General features: G+C 50.9%; 2 protein-coding genes and 1 long non-coding RNA gene across 3 annotated transcripts in view; 2 read left to right on the top strand and 1 right to left on the bottom strand.

Moving 5' to 3' along the window:
* LOC129198126 (uncharacterized) overlaps positions 1–21582 on the bottom strand; it is a 44755-nt gene that overhangs the window by 5736 nt on the left and 17437 nt on the right. Inside the window, exons 11-15 of the long non-coding RNA XR_008574432.1 lie at positions 20861–20971; positions 19828–19996; positions 14487–14747; positions 12347–12532; positions 11947–12102 (exon numbers count right to left, since the gene is read on the bottom strand). This is a non-coding gene — a long non-coding RNA (uncharacterized LOC129198126). The remainder of the gene's footprint in view (positions 1–11946; positions 12103–12346; positions 12533–14486; positions 14748–19827; positions 19997–20860; positions 20972–21582) is intronic.
* Positions 572–5550, top strand: LOC129198074 (keratin, type II cytoskeletal 5-like). The gene is made up of 9 exons (XM_054807107.1): positions 572–1255; positions 2080–2300; positions 2887–2947; positions 3468–3563; positions 3684–3848; positions 3979–4104; positions 4441–4661; positions 4779–4813; positions 5054–5550. Exons 1-9 carry the CDS (start codon positions 572–574, stop codon positions 5548–5550), a joined length of 2106 nt encoding a protein of 701 aa, XP_054663082.1.
* Positions 10591–17871, top strand: LOC129198077 (keratin, type II cytoskeletal 6A-like). Its single transcript, XM_054807109.1, has 9 exons — positions 10591–11433; positions 12052–12266; positions 14025–14085; positions 14560–14655; positions 14946–15110; positions 15649–15774; positions 16229–16449; positions 16831–16865; positions 16993–17871. Exons 1-9 carry the CDS (start codon positions 10849–10851, stop codon positions 17286–17288), a joined length of 1800 nt encoding a protein of 599 aa, XP_054663084.1. The 5' UTR covers positions 10591–10848; the 3' UTR covers positions 17289–17871.

Below are 21582 nucleotides of genomic sequence, written 5' to 3' on the forward strand. Positions count from 1 at the left end.
AACATCACACCCACGTGTTCCCTTCAGGCGAGGAAGCCCCGTGAAAATTTTATGTTCAGATTTAGCCATTTTAGCCTCAATGCCTTTCACTCAAGTTAATCCAGAGGACCCTCCACTAAGCTCTGCGCTGATCTACTGCATCTTATTAGTAGCACAGGGGTACCTGGATAGCCATGTCCCTTTTCCACTCCTTTTTGTTTCTTTTCTTTTGCTTCACAGCAAGGAAATAAAATAACACATCTCTGCGAGCAAGCAGAGGCTTTGCACTAAGGCTGAGCTCTCCCTGCCAAAAATCAGGGAGTTGTTAGATAACTCTTCTAGCTGAGCAGATTCACACCGGCTCCGATAGGTGTGTTTGAGTGCAATCAGCGTTTAACAAGTTTCAATAAGACAGCTGGCTGCCTGGCGCGTCAAAACCATGAAGGCACTAAATTGATCGCTGGACTTCCACACAACCAAGCCCAGATCCACAGAGGGATAAAAAGGGCATCCCGCACTCCCTTCCATCGGAGAGCTGCACTCTCTCAGCCTGCTGCTTCTCGCCGGCGCTGGGCTCTTATCTCCTGCCGCAATGAACCGGCAAACTTACAGCATGAGAGCAGGAGGTGGAGGCAGGTCTTATAGCACTGCCTCAGCTGTTATTCCAAGCAGCAACAGGGCTGGCTTTAGCTCGATGTCCGTAGCACGATCTGGAGGAGGTGGAGGTGGTTTTGGAAGGCTCATCGGAGGAGGAGGAGGTGGTGGTGGTGGAGGTTTTGGCAGCAGGAGCCTCTACAGCCTTGGCGGTAGCAAGAGGATATCCATCGGTGTTGGAAGCAGCTTCCGAGCTGCTTTTGGGAGCGGAGCTGGTGGTGGCTCTGGCCTGGGAGGTTGTGGTGGTGGTGGCTGTGGACTTGGTGGCAGCGGAGCTGGTGGCAGTCTTGGACTTGGTTTCGGTGGTGGAGGTGGTGGATATGGGTTTGGTGGAGGTGCTGGCGGGCTTGGCTTTGGTGGTGGACATGGAGGTGGTGGAGGGTTTGGCTTTGGTGGAGTAGGGGGGCTGGGAGGATTCAGTGGAGGGCTGGGTGGCGGCAGGAACCCAGCGGGATTTGGTGGTGGCGCACCTGGAGTCGGTACAATCCAAGAAGTGACGGTCAACCAGAGTCTCCTGGCACCGCTGAACCTGGAGATAGATCCAAACATCCAGCAGGTGCGAAAAGATGAGAAGGAGCAAATCAAGACCCTCAACAACAAGTTTGCTTCTTTCATTGACAAGGTGAGACTTCATCGAGTGCTGTGGAATTGTGATAGAGAGGGAGCGAGACAGTTTTGTACCTACACAAATATGACTTCATAGAATACACTCTATTGCATATTTCCTACCTGCATGTCTTCATTAAAGTAATCAAAAAAGAACATTCTTCTAAACAGTTACAAGGCAGGAAACTAGACTAGAAACTAGCAATAAGAGGATTAGATCCAAGTTTTGTGCCTGAGAAATACAAATATATTAGCTCAAATGGAGCAAACCAGTTTCAGGTCCAGATCTAGCTGCTTAACCCAGCCCTCTCTGTGGGGAATCACAGCAGACGTGTTGGTCCTTATTGCTTTACTGCCTGCAAGCTAAAGTCCTTTTAATATTGACTCAACTTAAGTCCTTCCTTGGCTTTTACTTGAGTAAATATGTAGTATATATGAGCAAGAGGAAAGGCAATTAAGTACTTGTCTTTTAACCTGTAGTACTCAGATCTTAGCTTTAATGAAGGAAGATAAATATCTCTTACAAAGAAAGAAAAACCAAAGGATGTTCAAGAAAGCAAGCGATCAAAGAGCTGAACCCACATTTTCTAATGATTGCTCATTGGCTTGCTAAATTAAATCGTCTCTAAAGAGGACTGTCCACTGAGGACAGATTTGCTTAGCTACTGGATGGGCTAACATAGCCCTGGATAACCCGGAGGATATTCACAGCTGGATTTAACACTCTGGATTTGCGATTTCCTTGGTTTGTGCTATGCGTCAGTCCCAGTTCCTGATTATTGGCCATCAGCACGCTCACAGGTATCTACTGCTAAGACTCTTCTGCTTCCCAACACTCAGGTTCGCTTCCTGGAGCAGCAGAACAAGGTGCTTGAGACCAAATGGACCCTCCTGCAGGACCAGGGTCAAAAAAACAACTCGGGTAAAAACAACCTGGACCCGCTCTTTGAGGCTTACATCAACAACTTGAAACGGCAGCTGGCCAACCTGCTTAACGAGAGAGGACGCATGGATGGGGAGCTGAAGAACATGCAAGACCTCGTTGAGGATTTCAAGAACAAGTGAGTGCCTGTTAGCAGCACATCCAGGCACCCTGGGGTGCAACGGGATGCAAATGGTTCAGCTTAGCATGAGGTAGTAGGATTAACCTCACTTAAATTTAGCTTTCTTAAGGTCAAACGTCTAGCCTGAGATATTCATCAAATGTTCTACAGAAAAGGGAAAAAAAAGTATCTCCAGTCTGTGCTCTAGCCATAACATGGTACCTATCCAATCTCCCTCTAATATACCGCTCCTATGAGGTATCACTCCCTGCAGAACCCCTGCCTTCCTCAACAGCAGCAGAAAGGTGGCCCATCAACACTTTCCCAATCAGAAAATGCAGGTTCAGCCAGGAGACAACTTGTGATGACACTTGCCAAGGAAAAACATTTAAACCAGGTTTACCTTCCTTGTTCCATCTGTGTTATGTCAAAACGTCATTTCAACCCTTTGAGAAATGGGATTCTCACAAATTTGAGCTGGGCAGTTTCTAGGAGGTTGATTTGGAAACACCATACTCAGCCCAGACAACCGTGCAGTCCCACCTGTACAACTTCTCTGCTTACCGAGGTATGATCCAGCACGTCTTTCCCTTTATCCCTGCAGATACGAAGAGGAAATCAACCGACGCACAGCAGCAGAGAATGAATTTGTGGTGCTGAAGAAGGTGGGTGAGACAGGAGGTGCTACGGATGCTGAGCTAACCCTAGCCATTGCACAGGCTGGGAATGTCCTAAAGGATGGGAGATCTCATGGAGCTGCATCCTCATCCTTTAAAAGCTGTCATTTGGAGTGTGGTTTTGGGGGAAAGGAAGGGAAGGGCTGGGAGAATGGAAGTAAGTTCTTGTCCTGCTCCTGTCCCACAACATACATGCATGCTTGCCTGGGCAAAACAGGCCATGTAGAAACAAAGATGGTCAGTAGTGCCGGCAACCCCAGATACCAAGGCCAAATGGCCTGCACCCCCTCCTTATCCACTAACGAAGTTACACACAGCACTTCTTTTGGCCAAGAGATGTCCTCTGGGTGCTCTGCCAGGGGGATGTGCCCAGCACAGCTTCTCCGGGCAGGCAGCACCACTGCGGCAGTGAAAGGGGAAGCCTCATCTCCAGGCTTGGCCACTTCCTGGCTGAGCTAAAGAAGAGGCACCACGCGCTGCAGATGTCCCCATGGCTGCTCTCTTCCAGGATGTGGATGCTGCTTACATGACTAAGGTGGAGCTGGAGGCCAAGGTGGATGCCCTGACTGATGAACTCAGTTTCCTCCGAGCCCTCTATGATGCGGTACAGTCACTCTCCTCCCCAACTTCTGTCCTGGTGTCACCCCCTGGACAGTGACTGCCACAATTTGTGGCATTTGAAAAGGTAAGTGCAGCTGGTGGGATCCCATGTGCTTCCTTGCAGGAGCTGGCTCAGGTCAGCGCACAAGTGTCCAACACTGCTGTCATTCTGTCAATGGACAACAACCGGGACCTGGACCTCAGCAGCATCATAGCTGAAGTCAAAGCTCAGTACGAAGACATTGCTAACAGGAGCCGGGCTGAAGCGGAGGCTTGGTACCAAACCAAGGTGAACAGACTCATAGATGCCATGGATGCATTTCTGGGGAAAATTACCGCTCTCCCTATACGAGGCTGTTTGAGCCACATCTTGTCCACATGGACATCTCAGATGGTTAACTCTTCCTTCTGAACCTCAGTTTGAGGAGCTGCAGGCCACGGCTGGGAAGCACGGGGATGACCTGCGCAACACAAAGGGGGAAATCTCTGAGCTCAACCGGCTGATCCAGAGGATCCGGTCAGAGATAGAGAACATGAGGAATCAGGTAGGAATGGCAAAGGAGGCCACGGAGACCACCCATTCTGTGGTCCCCTAGCCCCGCAGCTCTGCTTTGCTGATCAGGGACTTCAGCAGCCACAGACCGTGATGTACCTCGTTAAACATGATGAATTCCCTCCTGAAAAGGGTACCACGGCTGTACCACGTATTAAATCATTCTCACCAGTCTGGCATTTCTTCTCCAGCAACGTTAGCTATGGGCGAATGACCTCAGTCATAACTGTTGTTCATTAACGCACAAGTCAGAATGGTTTTCTTTCTCGAGTGACTCTTAATGAAAAAGAAAAGCAGCATTTAGGAGTCCCAATCCTTCCCCCTGCAGTGCGTTACCCTGCAGACAGCCATCGGAGACTCCGAGGAGCGTGGGGAGATGGCCCTCAAAGATGCCAAGGCCAAGATGATTGACCTGGAAGATGCTCTGCAGAAAGCCAAAGCTGACATGGCCCGGCAGCTCCGCGAGTACCAGGAGCTCATGAACGTCAAGCTGGCCCTGGACATCGAGATCGCGACCTACAGGAAGCTGCTGGAGGGAGAGGAGAGCAGGTGGGAGGAAAATCCCTACGGGAGTAATAGCAACTATGGCGCTGCCCCTGCCAGCAGTTGGTCCCTGCCTGTCTCCTTCGTTTTGCTCTAACCTCCCCTTTATCTGCCCTCCAACAGGCTGAGCGGAGAGGGACTCAACCCCATCAGCTACTGTAAGTATCGCAGTGCTTGTCTTGCTTTGGGCCCGTTGGGAGCAGAGGATGTGAGCAACTTGGGAAAAGGGAGGTTTTGCCCAACATAAGACATTCAGAGCCCTCCACCAGCATTAGTGGCTCGCACAGGGGACAGAAGTTGGGTGTAAGTCCTGTGGGTCAAGGTCCTGATGGTGGTGCTTTCTGGAACTGGGTGACTTCCAAGCAGATGTCCAACCCTCTGGTTGCTTTTTCTTGCAGCTGTCGTCAGCTCCAGCTCTGGCATGGCTGGTGGAGCTGGGTTAGGAGGAGGATTTGGTGGACTGAGCCTAAGCGGAGGAGGCGGCGGAAGCGGTTTTGGTCTTGGAGGAGGCGGTGGAAGCGGTTTTGGTCTTGGAGGAGGCAGCGGAAGCGGTTTTGGTCTTGGAGGAGGCGGCGGAAGCAGTTTTGGCGGTGGCAGCGATTTTGGTCTTGGAGGTGGCGGCAGTGGAGGCTACAGTTTTGGAAGCGGAGGAGGACTTGGACTCGGGGGTGGTGGTGGTCTTGGAGGTGGATTTGGAGGAGGCAGTGGTCTCGGCATTGGAAGTGGTCTTGGCTACGGAGGAGGCGGCGGCAGCAGTCTGAGCACCAGTGGAGGGAATTTCAGCTCCGGAAGTGCAAAAGGCACCAACCCGGGTGTGAAAATCGTCTCCAAAACCTCCTCCAGCAAAAAGAGCATAAAAAGCCAAAGCCTGAAGAATGCTACACAGCCCGAGTAAAACCAACACCAGGTCCTGCCCCAAACCATCGCTCCCACATTGCTCCTGCATTACTCCTGTACCGCTCCTGTGCACCACCATCCCCTCCACCCACCTCTGCCCCGGCTCCTCGCACCGTAGTTCTTAAGCATTTGGATCACAGTTCAAGAAAAGCAGCGGAGCACGTGTTAACCAGATCTCTCAAAGTACCTGAAACGGGATTAAAAGGAAAACACAAGCCTAAGTGACTTTCTGAATGGGGAACTGGGGTTTTTTTGGGTTTTTTGTTGTTGTTTGTTTGCTTTTAATGAGGCTGAGTGCCTTGTTTGTAATTGTGGCTAGCTGACAGCCATCAGATAAGACAGATCAAATAGCAGTGACGACGCAATAACTTGGGGTTTTAGCTCAGTTCTGGCCCAGGGATGGGCTGGGAACTTGGTGTCAGTTCAGCTGGTCTTGTCTTAGTGCTGGGATGAACCAAACTCACTCCTTCAAGTTAAGCAACTCATCTTTGTCAGAGACGTGGGTTATTTTTCTGCTATGTAGAAATACCCCAAGAGGTTGCTGAAAGATCCCAGGCAGTGGTTTGCAAGCGTGGGACCCCTCTTAAAATATCCCTTATTATAGGAGTCACTTCGGAGTCAGTCGAGTGCGATGGAAAAAAAAATAAAAAAAATCCCTCTTTTCCCCATTCACAGCTGAGCTTCGAGAAACACGGTTCTTCCAGATGTGCTGAGCACTGCAGCTGTGTTGACGTCAGGCACGCGAGCCTGGCCAGTGGTTCCGAGCGCAATATTAGGAAATCGGTCTGAGATACCTCCACCTGAAAAGTGCCACCCACGGGGATGCAGACTCAACTTGCAATGAGTTCAGCTAAAAGGAAGCCCCCAAACGACTCTCCCATTCCTGTCCTTTCTCTTCTTAAATGCAAGTTTGCCCATAGTGGCACCTTACGTGTAACCTCGTGCGTGTATTTTTCTTAGAGGAGCCATCTGTGACTGATCCAAAGCATATGGAAATTCTAAATTACAGGATTTTTTTAAATTCTAAATAATAACTGAGGCAGAGAGTTCTTCAAAAGCAAGATGGGTATTTGCAGTTAAATTGGGTTGCTGTCCTGTCTCATGCTAGGTTTTGCTGGAACGGCTTAAAAAAAAATGCCCAAATCATCCAACAGTCCGAGTCTCGCTGATTTTCCCCATTGTCTGGGTAGCAGCAGTCGAGGTGAAAGTCTGAGATGGTGACAATTACACTGAAAAAAAACCTGCCTGAAGGGCCACGTCCACGCTGCTGGGGGTATTTCAGCACCTCCACTACGTGTGGGTTTCTCCGCCAAAAGACGGACATTCGGTAAAGTGAGAAGCGCAGTCGGGTTTCAGCCCAGCGCGTGGGAAATGAGGCAATTGGGAGCAGGAGCCCAAAGGCACCCCGGTGCCCCAGATCTACTTTCCCCTTTCTGCTGGAATTTACCCCTCTAGCCTTCCCCCTACGTCTTTTTATTTTTGTGAACATATCATTAAAAAAGAAAATTGCAGCTTTTTATACTTCAATGATAGTGATATGACGCTGTGTTTTCCTTCCTCTCTCTTTTTGGAACGTGCCCAATAAAACTGGATTGTAATTTATGTGGTCCTACATCTCTTTTCCTCTAAAGCAGAACCAGTAGCAGGAAATATCCCCAACCTTCAGCAGAGTGAGCTGGAGGAGGCTTTTGCTTTACTTTGGGGGAAAAGTTTCAAAATTCTGATAAAATGATAATGAAAAGCTTGAAATCAGTTGTCCCACAGCAAATTGAAGAATCGGAGAAAAGAGGAGGAGGAGGGTGGTGATTTATCCATTAAGTGACAAAAAAAGTAATCGATCACAGTTCATTTCTTAACATATGATTGGGGTTAATTCAGAAACCTTTCTTCCATGGAAGGGAGGGTATTGCACGCTCTCTTAGCTTGGAAAAAAACCAAACTCCAAACCAGTATTTAGTTTTTGCCTTCTTAAAAAGACGTAGCAAACCCAAGCATATACAGGGCTCTGGGGGAGGATTTTATCGGGACGATCTAGATTGAGGATGGGTTTCGGTGAGCTGGAGCAGAACTCGCCAACCGATGCAGGTATTTTGGTCATTGCAAAAGGGGAATTAAAAAAAGAAAAAAAGAGGGGGGGGGGGAGGATAACCCCCCAACCGCCCTCAGACAAACACTCACACCTTATTGCATTTCAAAGAGTCAGACGCTTCGCTCTTCCCTGACCTCTCAACATCCCGGCTTTACATAACTCAGCGCAGCAAATGGGAAAGAGCAAGCAAGCCCACGCCAGCCCAGCAGGTTTACAGATGCTCACAACCGCTTCGGCAAAATCTCATCGAAACCCAGATGCACTGAAACACGGGAGCATCAAATCTCCCTTCGCCCAGAAAATCAAAGGAGCCGCAGCAAGACAGACCAAAGTCCGGGGACAAACCCCCAACTCCTCGGTCCCTGGTGTCGCAAAGGATGTCGCAAACAGACAGGCCAAAAAAATTAGTGAAGGTTAAAAATAAACCCTGAGTCACCTGGATTTCTGTACTCGCCTGTGCGGACGCTGAATTACACAGCACGGGTGTGAGGAATTAATACGGGTAACAACAACCTCACCTTAACTAACCTTACAAGTTTTGAATGCCTGCCTTTCAGCCTGCACTGAAATAAAAAAAAAAAAAGCAAATAACAGAGCCCAGAAGTGGTGCTCACAGGCAGCTGAGCTCCTGCAAACATCTCAGCTGGCCCCGTCCCTCCTCCCTTTGCTCTGCATCCCCAGCCCACCCACCACCCCCGGCAGTGCCCCCCACCCTCCAGGCAACCCCTCTGCAAACTGGCACCCTCTCTGCAGGCAACCTTCCCGTCCGAGGGGGCACACGCAGCCCCGAGCAGCTTCAGGAGGACAGTGCATGTGAGCGACGCAAGCCAAGCGAGGAAACCGTGTGGGACGGAGAGATTCTGCAAGAATTTTCCTTGTTTTGGTGCCTAAACCATCATTTGCTTTATTCTTCCAAACCCTTTGTAATATTCCACTTAATTACCGTTGTCTGCAGCAACAGGCTTTCCTAGAAGAGCTGGGGAGGTAATGACTGCCTTCAACACGAATCCTTTCTCTTTGCTTTAATTAAAACATTCGCCGCCTGTGCTCCGGTTCCCAGGTGTGACTTTGCATAGCTCTTTGGAAGTCAAAGGCAGGTTCCTCACCTGGCCCCCGTCCACAGGCTTAGGAAAGCAAATCTCCGCACAACTGCCGTGCTTGTAAAAGAATTTATTTGTTTTTGATATCAGCATAACCCCAGTGGTGTTGTTATTGAGGTTACCGGCCGCCGTGCATCACCTGTGAAACGGGGAGGGGGGGGTTCGGTTGCTTCTGGATGTGCGAGCGTGGGTGCAGTTTTCCCTGCGAAATTCTGCGTTTCCAGCACCCAGGAGGTTCCCACGTCTCCACTCCCGAGGTGAGAGCACCCCCTTGCTACCGCCCAGCCGTCTCCCTTGCAGCGGGAGGGTGCCTTGCAACAGCCCATCCAACGATCGGGCTTCCCGATAGCTCGCCGAAGGCGCTGCGGGTGCCGGTGACTCACGCTATTGGCAATGAGCAGGGGCAGGAGTGCTTGCAGGAGATGATAGTTGTGAGCGCTGGCTTTTGCTGATTGCAATGAGAAAAAAAAAAAAAAAAAAACAGAAAAAAAAAGAAAAAAAAAAACCCAGAACACAAAACAAACAAAAACCCTCTTCTGCTCAGGTTCTTTCAAGTTCCCAGACAGCGAAAACGGCGGTTGGAAACACATCAACAGAAACAAGCTACGAGATGCAGCAGATACCCTTAAGCCGCTCACTTTGGATTAAGTTCCTGTACTTACTGCTCACGTAGCCGATTTCGAGAACCTTTTCGATTTAGCTGCTTGGGGTTTCATCTCTCTCTGCCTCGCGCTATTAGTTCACCTGACACGTAACCTGGCCGAAGCGCAGCACAAGGACGCAGCTGGGCAGAATCCAGTTTACTGATGTATTTTGGGTGGGAGGTGTGTGGGGGGGATGTTTTCTCTTGTAACCTGTGTCCAGCTCTTCATGGACACAAAAGAGGTCCTCAGTTCTCCTGCCTTTACACCGTCCTAAAGCACGACCCAGGCTCATCACGGGGATGGAACCTCCCGGGCGAGGGTTCACCCGAAAGCCTACGATTAAGGGGAAAAGGCTATTTTTAGAAAAAATTTCCAACGGAATGATCTCAGCAGAAGGGAAGGAGGGGGTGGGAGGGAGCTGGAAGGGAAGCGGGTGAATTCCCCTTCACAGAATGTCTCGGAGAGCCAGCGGTGACGTGGAAACTGTTGGTTAAATACAGGGGGGCGGAAAAAAAGTGATAAAAATACCACTTCACAGGGAGCTTTTGAACCCTGAGCCTGACGAGGAGATTCAAAAGAAGAGCAATCATTTCAAGCATCTTTTTAATAACTATTTTATAAGTCTCGTAGTACTATTTAATGTTGAAGTTATTTCGGAAAAGGGATTGACTTGTCCTTTTTGAAAGCCATGCTAAGTAATTTCTCAGTTTCCCCTGCAATGAGGGAGACAATTTTTTTGGGTAAGATGCTGGAAAAATCCTACCACGAGACAACTTCCACTCAGCTCATCTCTGCGAGCCCCTGCTCATTTAGATCCCTTTTCTGAAAGAAATCAAAAGAGCTGTGCTAATAAATAAAACCACCTTCAGCCTCAACTTTCCCAAGCCGACAACAGGACAGGCACGTCCAGTCCCAGAGCTGGCAGCCTTGGAAAAAACCCCTATTTATTCTGCCCCGTTTGCTGTGCGACGCGTTAAACCCTAAAGTTCACCTTGCAAAAGCTTCAGCGCAAGGAATCTTACTCAAACGAGTGAGCCCTCGGCTCACGGAAGGAAAACCGTCTCCCAGGGTCTCGGGAGAATCGTGTTGCATCCTGCTCCTGAGCGCAGACCTCAGTGAGTCGTCCCATTCAATTCTAATTTCATGACTCAGAGCGGCAGGCTTTGGTAGAGGGGGGAGCTCCCTCACTCCGTTACTTTCTTGCCTGCAAACAATGCATTTTTCAGCGCCTCGCCGTAGCCTAGGTGTGTTTGACAAGGCAAGTTGCTGCAAGGCACGTCAAGTTCTGAATTCCCGTGCCAAGTTTTCCAAGCAGATAAAAGAGGAGGCTCCCAAGCTCTCCCATCACAGGGGTTTCTGTCTCCATTGCCCTCTGCTCTTTTCCTGCCGCGCAGCTTTTATTCACCAGCCTTTTTTTTCCCACCCCTCTCCTGCTCTTTGCATTTCCAATTGAACAAGCCACCATGAGTCGGCTCTCTTTCAGATCATCTACCGGAGGGGGCATGAGGGGCTTTAGCTCAGGCTCTGCTATCGTAGGAGGTGGCAGTGGTACCAGAAGCAGTTTCAGCTCCGTCTCTGTCTCCAGAGTTGGAGGAGGAAGAGCCGGAGGTGGAGGAGGCTTCGGAGCTGGTGGTGGCTTCGGCAGCAGAAGTCTCTATAACCTAGGTGGAAGCAAAAGAATTTCCTACAGCTCGGTCGGTGGAGGTCTACGGAGTGGAGGCGGTGGTGGATACGGCTTTGGTGGAGGAGCTGGCTTTGGTCTTGGCTATGGTGGTGGAGCAGGCGCTGGTTTTGGCTTAGGAGGAGCTGGTGGTGGTGGCGGCTATGGGCTGGGCAGTGGATTTGGGCTGGGAGGTCCTGGATTTGGTGGTCGAGGTGGCCCCGGGTTCCCTGTTTGCCCACCTGGTGGCATCCACGAAGTGACCGTCAACCAGAGCCTCCTGGCACCCCTCAAGCTGGATATTGACCCGGAAATCCAGAAGGTGCGAACACAGGAGCGGGAGCAGATCAAGACCCTCAACAACAAATTTGCCTCCTTCATCGACAAGGTGAGAGTTTGGTCTTAAACATCAACCCATGCATATTATCAGTTGCCTCGGGAAAGAACAACAGGAAGAAACTTCCTTTGGATTTAGGGGCTTGCCTGAACTAATCCCAGCCAACAACCAGCGTGGGTTTGGCTGAAAACTAAGAACTGTCTTATGTTTCCTCTTCGGAAGGATGAGTTTTTCAGCGCCTTATTTTTTTTGAAAATGTAAATCCCCCTCCTTCCCGTAAAAAAAAAAAAAAATCCTGGGGGCTGCATGGATCTTCTACTGGTTGTAAAATGGCAAAGCTCTACACAACTCAATGGCGTAACACCGGTTTAAACCAGTAAGGTGGGCTGAGCATCTAGTGGGGGGAGAAACACCTAAAGTTGCAAATACAGGTGCCTCGCCTGCTTAATAGCTCTTGAAAAATCTCACTAAACATCTTAGCTGCTTTTGATACTTTCGAGAATCTGGTGCCCTAAATTAGGAAGATCCTAATAATTCCCCCCCACCCTCCCAGCATCTCTTCACCTTTTCTTTCCGTGTTGAACGATCCCTCCTTTTCCTGGCAGCAGGGGGTTTTTTGTGTGCATTGTTCACACAGGCTTCAGCATGTGCCTGTTTTTGTTTCCCCAGGTGCGCTTCCTGGAGCAGCAGAACAAAGTGCTGGAGACCAAGTGGAGCCTCCTGCAAGAGCAAGGTCACACAGTCACCAGAAAGTCCCTTGAGCCCCTTTTCGAAGCCTACATCAACAACCTCAGACGGCAGCTAGACAGTCTCATGGGAGAGAGGGGAAGGTTGGACTCTGAACTGAGGAACATGCAGGACATGGTGGAAGACTTTAAGAACAAGTAAGAAATCGTGCTCTGTAGCGTAGACGATTAATAGACGGGAAAATCAGGGCAGGCGGTTCATGCTCGTTGGTGCACACCTTGTGTTTGCACTGGGTTCCTCTTCCAGTTTGCAAAATGACCGTAAAAAAGGCAAAACTTGATCTCAGCATCAAGCTCTAGCTATGTCAGATTTCTTACGTTCCGGATCAGCGTTTAGCTGGGAAGCTGCTCCGGTGTAACGGAGGTCACGGTCTGATCCCTTGAGTCTCCCAAAAATAATACACCTGGAGATGGAAAAAAAAGCGTAACTCATGAGTGTAATGGACGTGCAAAAAGGGAATGAAACATAGCCATAAACTGCCAGCTCCCCAAAACCCCCCACTTCTCTTCTTGCAAAGGAAATCCCAGCCTTTCCAGAGGGCCCCAGGCGACCTGCGCGCCCTCAGCCTCGCTCAGCTCCAAGCACGTGAAAGATGCTCAGCTCTTCTCTCTGACCATTGTCAAAGAAAACGATTTCCCTGGGGAGTCAATTAATCCCAGCCTGAGATAAGCGGAGGTGGGATGAATCATTCTACGGACATGCCAGTTGGCGTCTGATGACTATAAGGGACATTTAGGGGTTTTTTTTTTTAGGCAAGGCTGTTAATTTTTAGTTGGCTGAAGAACAATCTCTCCTTTATTCAACCAGATCTGGCCAAGTGCAAATTTGAGAAAAACACCCTGGAGGCCTGAAATACATTTATATTAGATAGTTAAGCTTGTGAACAGATAGATTTTTTTTTTTTTTTTGGGGGGGGTGGGTGGAGGGATGGACGGGGAGACAGCAGTTAGAGCTGACAGGACGGACTGACATGAATTAGCTTCTGGTATGTTGTACTTGGGTGCCTTTCAGGTGTCGAGATGTATTACAGACTTTAAGAAATACAGATCAGGACAAAAACGACAAATGATATTGTCTGGATTTTGGAGCTACCGCTTGGGAAAGAGAACATATTTTATTTTAAGTCTAGAGCTGCTTCCCAGTCCACTGGCTGATTTCCACTTCTTCCCATGCCCGCTCGGAGATCTGTCCGCAGGGATACCTCTGCCAATATTGGGTAGAGGACTGGCACGAACCTGCCTTTAAAAGCCAGGTCTTTGCCTCAAGAGCCTACATGTTTTGTCTACTTTCTAGCTAAGTCCTGCCCTGATTATCTGATGAGAGGATGTTGCTCAGAGCCATAAAAAGTTCCACAGAAACACAGTCTGAGGCATAATGATCTGCTCTTGCACAACCCCGGCTAAAGAATCCCAGCCTTTTTTTTTTTTTTTTTTTTTTAATTAAATGCTGCAGCCGGTTATTCAGAGCCATTAGCATTATTATAATATCAAATATCAAATTGTTACATTATTATATATTTGTAGACATTGCATTGCAGCTTCTTTGGAAATCTTTTGCATAACTTTGCTTTGGGCAAAGGTCACCAAGAATACCTGCTCCTGCTTCCTACTGAAACGGGCTCTGATCCTGCACGCTTATGTATGAGCTTGACTTTAAGGGCGGTGATTAAAATCTATTAATTTGAGCTGGGACTACTCACGCCATGGAGTGTTTGCAGGTTCAGAGTCAGTAATCATTTGCTCTCCATCTACTCTGGGCTGAAAACAGGTGGGAATAAGGAAAATATCCGTGAGCCACAACTAATGATTTGGGAGTGGAGTGGTCCCTTCTCTGCTTCCCATGCTGGCTTCCTTCTTCATTTCCACCAAAACCCTCTCACTCTTCTATCCTAACAGATATGAAGATGAGATCAACCGGCGCACTGGTGCAGAGAACGAGTTCGTGGTCCTTAAGAAGGTGAGTGAACTGGGAGCTATGGGATGGACAATGACATTAACTTGGCATCAAGCAAAGCTGATGGGAGCTGGGGTCCTCCAACCTCACGGTTGGGTCAGGCCTTACTTGTTGGCATGTCTAGGAGTAAGTATGGGCTGGGTCCTCCTTGGGCCATGAATGAGCATAACCTTCTCCATGCCAGTGGACCTGCACTGTTTTATGGAGACAGGTCCTCCGGTTGCAGTTGCAAGCCATCTGGACTCTTGTAGCTCAGTTCAACTCTGTCTTGGGTCACATCCCTGTGAGTCAGAGCTCTGCCTTCTGCACAAGAACCTGGTCCTGGCTCACAGTAAATGTCCAACGTTACGTTAAAAAAACATGTCTTGCTCATAAAAATATACCAAGCCTAAAGAATTACAGACCTGGAAGCAGAGAGACGGTCCCCATGGAAGTCCCTTTGGCTTCACCAGAAGTCTTTGGTTGTCTTTTCTTTAGGATGTGGATGGTGCTTATATGAACAAGGTCGAGCTGCAGGCCAAAGCAGATGCACTGGCAGATGAAATTAACTTCCTGAGAGCTCTCTACGAAGCGGTAAGCGATGAGCTCTCCCCACGATAGCATCCTCCAGACCTCCCCACCGTACAGCTCTCCACGCCCTGGAGCTCTGGCCATCACGCTCAGTGCTGTAGAGCAGTAAATGAGAAGGTGGTCACTGCATTTTGGAAATTATAATGCCTGTGTGAGATGGAAAAGGACAGATAGGAGCAGGGGAAAATGCAAGAAAATGGCTTGGCAGAGAGGGCTCCCAGGCCACCTCTTGTCTGCATGGTTTCCACCCCAGATACCAGACCATTAACTTGATTTTTTTGCATCTTCTGCAGGAATTGTCCCAGATGCAGCAGCAAGTATCTGACACCTCCGTGGTCCTGTCCATGGACAACAACCGTAACTTGGACCTCAACAGCATCATCGCCGAGGTCAAAGCGCAGTACGAGGACATCGCCAACAGGAGCCGGGCTGAGGCTGAGGCTTGGTACCAAAACAAGGTGGGTAACCAGAATGACAGACTGATTTCTGTGACTCACATGGCATCACACTCGCTGATGGGAGGCAGAACTAACAGAGGAAGGATTACAGCATTACACCAGAGATTAATTTTTTTCCTATGCATGTTGCAATAGGCTCTTGCTTACAGATCCCCAGCGTTCGCTTGTGGATCACTCCTCTTGACCAGCCTTACATTCCTTGCAGTGAAACCGAGGGACAAGATGCTTGAATACCTTGACCCCGGGCTCCTAAGGAGTCCTGGTAGATCTGGCCTTAGACACGGAGCACTCCTCTTTCCCTTCCAGGTTCTTAACAGTAGGTGACAACCCATAGGTGCTCCATGCAATGCAATAGCTGCTGCCTTAGCGTATATTGATAATTAGGGGCAAATACTGTTATTCCACGGGCAGGTTTCTCAGAGGAATGTTGTCCCCCACCCTTAACCTGCATCCAGACCTGCACTTTGTGCCCTGAAGTCTCTTCACCCTTCTCTAAGCCCTGTGGTGCCTAACCAGCACTCTCCTTTCTTCATGCCAGTACGAGGAACTCCAGGTCTCCGCCGGGCGGCACGGCGACGACCTGCGTAACACCAAGATAGAAATTTCGGAGATCAACCGGATGGTCCAGAGGCTGCGGAATGAGATCGAGAGTGTGAAGAAACAGGTAGGAGGGGATGCCCCTGCAGAGCAGCTGCTGCATGGTGGAGGGCAGGTAGGAGGTGATGGTGACCAGGCACGGCGGAAAGAGCCAGCTTCCTCCCCTGCATTAAAGAGTGCACGGCCACCTCTGTCTCTGCCCACCATAAAGGTCCCTCAGTGCAAGGATGTGCTGTGATAGCCGCTTTCTTGCTGGGGAAGCAAGTTGTGAGCTACTAAGCCACCCCAGCAAAGGTAGGCAGCAAAGCAAAGAGATGTAGATGTCTCTCCTTTTCTTGGGGGACGGGATTGTGGCCGCAGATCCACAGTTACTCACCCTACAGCACCTTCCCAATGGCCCATCGGGAGCTCTCAGTGCCATGCTGGGTGCCACCAGCCAGTATCTACAATACCATACCAATACTCAGGAGAGCAGTTTGGGTAGCGCAAGTTAAACAACTATCTATTCCCCTCGCTTTTAGTGCGCCAACCTCCAAGCAGCCATCGCCGAGGCGGAGGAGCGCGGGGAGATGGCCCTCAAGGATGCTAAGGCCAAACTGGCTGAGCTGGAAGATGCCCTGCAGAAGGCCAAGGCAGACCTGGCCCGTCAGCTCCGCGAGTACCAGGAGCTCATGAACGTCAAGCTGGCCCTGGACATCGAGATCGCGACCTACAGGAAGCTGCTGGAGGGAGAGGAGAGCAGGTGAGGACAAGCACATGGACCTGTTGTGTGCTGCTCTTCGGAGCAGGGCACATCTCCTTGGGCTCAGAGAGACAGCTCGCTCACCTCAATGGGCTGGAGCATCAAGTTGGTGAAGACATAAAAGAGCAGCAAGATGTAAAACAAGGGCAGAGAGGGGGCTACTTTAAATTGTGAACTTTGTAGGATGACTTTCTCCCGCTCTTGGAACCTGATGCACTAAGAAAAACGAACAGCATCACCTCTCACCTGTGATGCACACATACCCCACCAGAGCACAGTCCCTGCCGAAGGCCACGAAAGTCTAACCAGATGGTCCCAGTGGCTACCGTTATTTCTTGTCTGTGCTGTGGCATTATTGCTTACTTTCCCCTTTCCCAACAGGCTTGCCGGAGAGGGAGTCGGAGCCGTGAGCGTCTGTAAGTATCTCCCCCCCCTTCCACCCCTGCCCGCTCCCTGCTCGCCGCAGGGGTGATGGTGCAGGGCCCCCCCACCTTGGGCAGCCGGCAGGACCCCAAAGCGGGTGCGTGCTGTGTCTCCCTGCAGCCGTGGTCAGCAGCTCCAGCGGGATGGGCTACGGCGGCGGCGGCAGCTGCCTGGGCATGGGCGGAGGTCTCGGCATGGGAGGCGGCGGCGGCGGCTACAGCATGAGCAGCAGCAGCGGTGGCGGCTTCGGAGGCGGGAGCGGAGGGTTCGGCGGGAGCGGAGGGTTCGGCGGGGGGCTCGGCTATGGCGGAGGCAGTACCTTCAGCTCCGGGAGCAGCCGAGGCGTCAGCTCCAGCACGGGAGGCAGCGTGAGGATCGTTTCCAAGACCACCACCAGCAAAAAGACCATCAGATAAGGATGACGAGCACGGGGCCCCCCCACGTGGATGACAACGGCGTGTTTCCTGCCTTCCGAAAGCAAGTGCTGTCCTACGAAATCAATGGTGTAAATAGCTGCGCTAGACCCTCTCCTTCTTCCGTCCTTCACCCTCCACCTTTGGGGCAGTGGGGGGAGACCAGGACCCCACTGCAAGAATCTGGAGCACCTTTGGCTAAAGCATAGGTTGTAACAGGTCACTGACAGGGCTTTGGAGAGCCGCCGTGGACCCCGGTGGTGGCCCTCTTTCAGCACAGTCCTTGTTCCTCCCCCGGCGTCACGCATTTAAAGCGAAGTGGAAGCACTTTGCTGAACGGGGACAGCCGCGCTCGGCCACGCACATTTGTTTCATTCATCCTACAACAAGGGTGACAGCCTTGTGCAACCACAGTCCCGGGTCCTCAGCAATGAAAATAGCTCCAAGATGCTCTAAAAGCCTCTGCCACGCATTACAACCTCCAAATGTTTTGTCTGCAACTAAAGATTTTTCCAGCCCCTTCTGTTTTCTCAGGCACCTGTGGGAAAGGTTTTTGCTTTCTGTGTATAGGAATTGCCACACTGATTTCTAACCCCTTGTCCTCACGGCTACAGCCTCTTCACTTCCAGGCCTACCATACTGTATGGTCCAATAAAGAGCATTTGTCATTTTTAAAATCTGCTGCTTTTTGGCTTTTCTTCTCCGCTGATCTGGGGACGGAGGCGTGCTGCACCCCAGCCGCGGTGGGGACTCTCTGTAGGCAGTTCACGAGGAAGGATCCTTGCCTTGAGGGAACAAGGCTCGGGTTTAGGACTCAGGCTTTGGCATGGCTCTGGGACAGGCTGGGGAGGGTGGAAAGAAGGGCAGGATGGATGGATGGATGGATGGATGGATGAACTCAGGCACGGGGAGGAAAAGCTGCCTCAGGGCTGAGCCAAAAGCTGGATGAATCCCACCAAGGTGCTTAATTGCAAAGGTGCCCTTTCTGCCCGTCACTGCAGGAGCCGGAAAGGGGAGTGGGATTCCCAAAGGGATTCCCAAAGGGATTCATGAGTTAGCACACGTGGGGCACGGCTCAGCCCAGCCGTTCGTCAGCAATGCAAACAGGAGGAAATCTTAGGGCAGAGAGCCCAGCTCCGGCATCAGCACCACGGCAAGGACACGGCGAGACCGGCATCAAAGAGGGAAGGGAAGGCAGCAGCCAAACATCGCCCTAGCCACAAAGAGCGACTGGGAGGGCAGCACTAACAAAGAGGGGTGGACACAGGGCAAAATGCCCAATATCTGCCCGCGCAGCATGCGCACATTGAGGTTTCGCTAGCACACGCAAATATCTCACTAAATATCCTGGCTGCTCCTCTGGAAGGGCTGTTTCGGGGCCTTAGCTTTATTTTGAGTAAACCCAAGGTCTTCCAAGGTGCCCACAGCACCCGGCCGCCCAATTCCCATCCAGCCCCCCCAGGAGTTTCCAAAGACCTGCCCGGATGGAGGGTTTCAGCCAGGCTCCCGCGCTGTTCCCGGGCTCCCTCCTGCGGCTCCGTGGGCATCCCCTGGCTCTTGCTCCCCGCGAGGCCGCAGGGCCAGGCACGAATCCTGGCAGCAGCGATTGGGAAGCACGGTGCGAGGTGGGAACCCAGCCCCAAAGGCAGGAGCTGGAGCATGAACCAAGGGTGAGGGAAGTGGCCAGGGCAGGAGGGGAGCAGATGAGGAAGGGTCCACAGCCCATTGGGGATGTTGGTCCCAAACGGAGACTGGTTGATGTCCACCAACCCACCCCTCATCCTCTGCAACTATGGGTGCACCCAGGCAGGACCCCAGGGAGCGAGAGGAGAGGGGGGCATCAGCCACGTCTGCAAGGCAAAAGCATCTCATGCACGGTGTGCTGGAGCGCTCACCGCAGGGAAACACCTCCGAGCTCCTGAGTCAACGGGACCCCGCACGCGCGTCATCCTGCACAGAGGTGTGCAAGCACCGGGCAATCCAGCGTGGTGTCTCCAGCAGGTGGGGGCCCAGAGCAAGAGAAAGGCACGGTGCCGCCCTGCAAAGGCTCCAAGCCCTGACGGTGCTACCGTGGGGCTGGGGCTCCCACCCACCAGTCTCCCCTCCAGCATGTGGGAAGGGACAAGGAAATGACGGCTTTGGAAAGCTGGGGCAGCCCGCTTGCACCAGAGGAGGTTTTGTGAAGGGTGAAGGGGTTGGGCTTCATCCATTTAACAGTTTGCATCAGTTTCCAAGCATCTGATCCTGTTTCTTAGACTGTTTTAAGGAAATGGAGTGAAGCTTGCAAAGCAGAGGCATTTGTAACAGGCAGGGCGTCCCGACTGGGCTGTTGTCCCTAACCTGTATTTTGTCATGTGGGTTTTTTTATTTGATTACTGAAAATGTCAAAAATAAAGAGGTTTGGTTTTGTTTTTTTACAGAAGCGTACACTATATGTTGCTGTGGCATCAGCTGCGAACACGTGGGCCACCACCAACACCGAACCCTCCACGAAACCTGGTTGTGAGCTGCGCTGCCAAGCCCTGACCCGTCCCCGCGGTACCTGGGCATCTCTGCAGTCTCCGTCAGTGCGGTGCCAGAGGCTGCTGTCGGGTCCTTCGCCCACGGTCTGAGGGGGAGGATGCTACCGAGGCAAAAACCCCTCTGAGCAGCCATCGGTCTCTTTTCTGTTTCCACAGGAAGTGTTTTAAGAGCCCACCCTGGAAGCTCTTCTGCGAGAAAGCAGACAGTAGATGCAAAAAAATCATCTTCTGATTTGCAGAGACCTGGAAAACTCACATTTGACCTATTCAAGTCAAACTCGACCCGTGGTTTTAGCAAGTTAAACATTAGGTGAAATATTTTTTTAAAAGCAACATTTAATTTCAACGTTTCCTATGGGAATGATCCTGCCTCTGGAATGCTGAAACATCTCCCCTTAACATTTCCCAAATGAAACTTTGCAGCTTTTCGACTCAAAAGCTGAATTTTCATCAAAGAAAGTTATTTTGTTTTAATTTGCAAATGGTTTAGACAGCCTGCAAATGAAATAAGACACGAAATGGCTGCAGGGAAGGTAACACAGGACGCAGCAAAACCAGCAGCGGAACAAATATTCCCAGCTACCATCTGCGAGGCATGTTCGGTCTGAGCGTTGCTATTTAAACAGGGCAGCAATATCCCGCTGCCCAGAGCGGCTGGAGATGGGAGCCTGGCTGCACGCGATGCCAAGCACCGTGGGACAGCAGCGGGGACCTCCGGGCTCACGTGCAGAGCAATGTAAATAAATGTGAGGCCCCAGAAAATTGGTGCCCTGTGACTGGATACACTTTCCCAGGACATGTGAATAATCCTTGTTTAACTTACGGCTCTGAGAATGGCATTGTGTGGATCCAGTTTGTTTTAATAGGGAGAAATTAAACTTCGCACAAGTGCTGCGGCTCTTTGCAAGGAACCGTGAACCAGGAGCAGCGCTCGGTGCGGGATGGAGCTGGGGGACGTGCCATGTGCAGGCACAGAGCTGATCTGAAATCAGGGGACTTTCCAGCAGCATCGCTTCCAGGGCTTGGTTTTCTTTATCGGGAGAAAAGACGTACCCTGGGGCCACGGGAAAGGACGAGATGCTACAATACTGCTGCGATAACCTTCAGCGTTGAAAGATCTTGCTTTCTGCGCGGAGCTCGGTGGAGATCACAGCCCCAGCAGCCCTACTCAGGGATTAAAGACAGGCTCAGAAAGAATTACATCGCCATTTGGCATATTAAGGTTTCTTCGGGTTTCTTCTAAGCACCAGTGTTGCGTACAGAATAGGATAAAGGAGATGATAGCAGCTAAACCCACCGAAGGTCAGAGGTACTTTTGAGATGCCACAAGCCACAGGGGGAAATGAGACCTCCTCGCTCTGTACAAAGCATCAGCAATAATGAAGGCAAAGTTATTCCAAAACCCTGGGCTGCATCAGTGTCTCTGTGCTAGCCCAGAAAACAATTATCTGGAGAAAGCAGGTCACACCTACACTTCAAAGTCATCTGACTGGCCTCCAGATACTGCTGGGAACAGGCTCAAAGGACTGCAACACCCATCGTGGGGCAACACCTATGGGAAAGCTTCTGAGGAGTTCATCCTAATTCATCCCTTCGGGAAATGAGATTCACGGACACTCGCCTCCCGCTCGGGAGGTCTCTCGGAGGTGCCCGTCCCCGCAGCACGGGGATGCCGAGACTCATGTGGTCCCCCATGGAAAAAGCTCAGGGTGAGCAGCAGGACTTCATTAACTTGGGATGAAATAGTAAATTACGGTCAAAATGAGTAGGGTTTG

The sequence above is a fragment of the Grus americana genome, chromosome 31 (genome assembly GCF_028858705.1).
Source record: "Grus americana isolate bGruAme1 chromosome 31, bGruAme1.mat, whole genome shotgun sequence".
Lineage (NCBI taxonomy): Eukaryota > Metazoa > Chordata > Aves > Gruiformes > Gruidae > Grus > Grus americana.

Excerpts from the sequence above, each read along its gene's own strand:
- LOC129198074 (XM_054807107.1), top strand. The coding sequence starts at position 572 with ATGAACCGGCAAACTTACAGCATGAGAGCAGGAGGTGGAGGCAGGTCT. Across the intron at positions 2,301-2,886 it reads GTTGAGGATTTCAAGAACAA|ATACGAAGAGGAAATCAACC; the intron begins GTGAGTGCCTGT and ends TTATCCCTGCAG. Across the intron at positions 3,849-3,978 it reads AGGCTTGGTACCAAACCAAG|TTTGAGGAGCTGCAGGCCAC; the intron begins GTGAACAGACTC and ends TCTGAACCTCAG.
- LOC129198077 (XM_054807109.1), top strand. The coding sequence starts at position 10,849 with ATGAGTCGGCTCTCTTTCAGATCATCTACCGGAGGGGGCATGAGGGGC. Across the intron at positions 14,086-14,559 it reads AGTTCGTGGTCCTTAAGAAG|GATGTGGATGGTGCTTATAT; the intron begins GTGAGTGAACTG and ends TCTTTTCTTTAG. Across the intron at positions 15,111-15,648 it reads AGGCTTGGTACCAAAACAAG|TACGAGGAACTCCAGGTCTC; the intron begins GTGGGTAACCAG and ends TCTTCATGCCAG.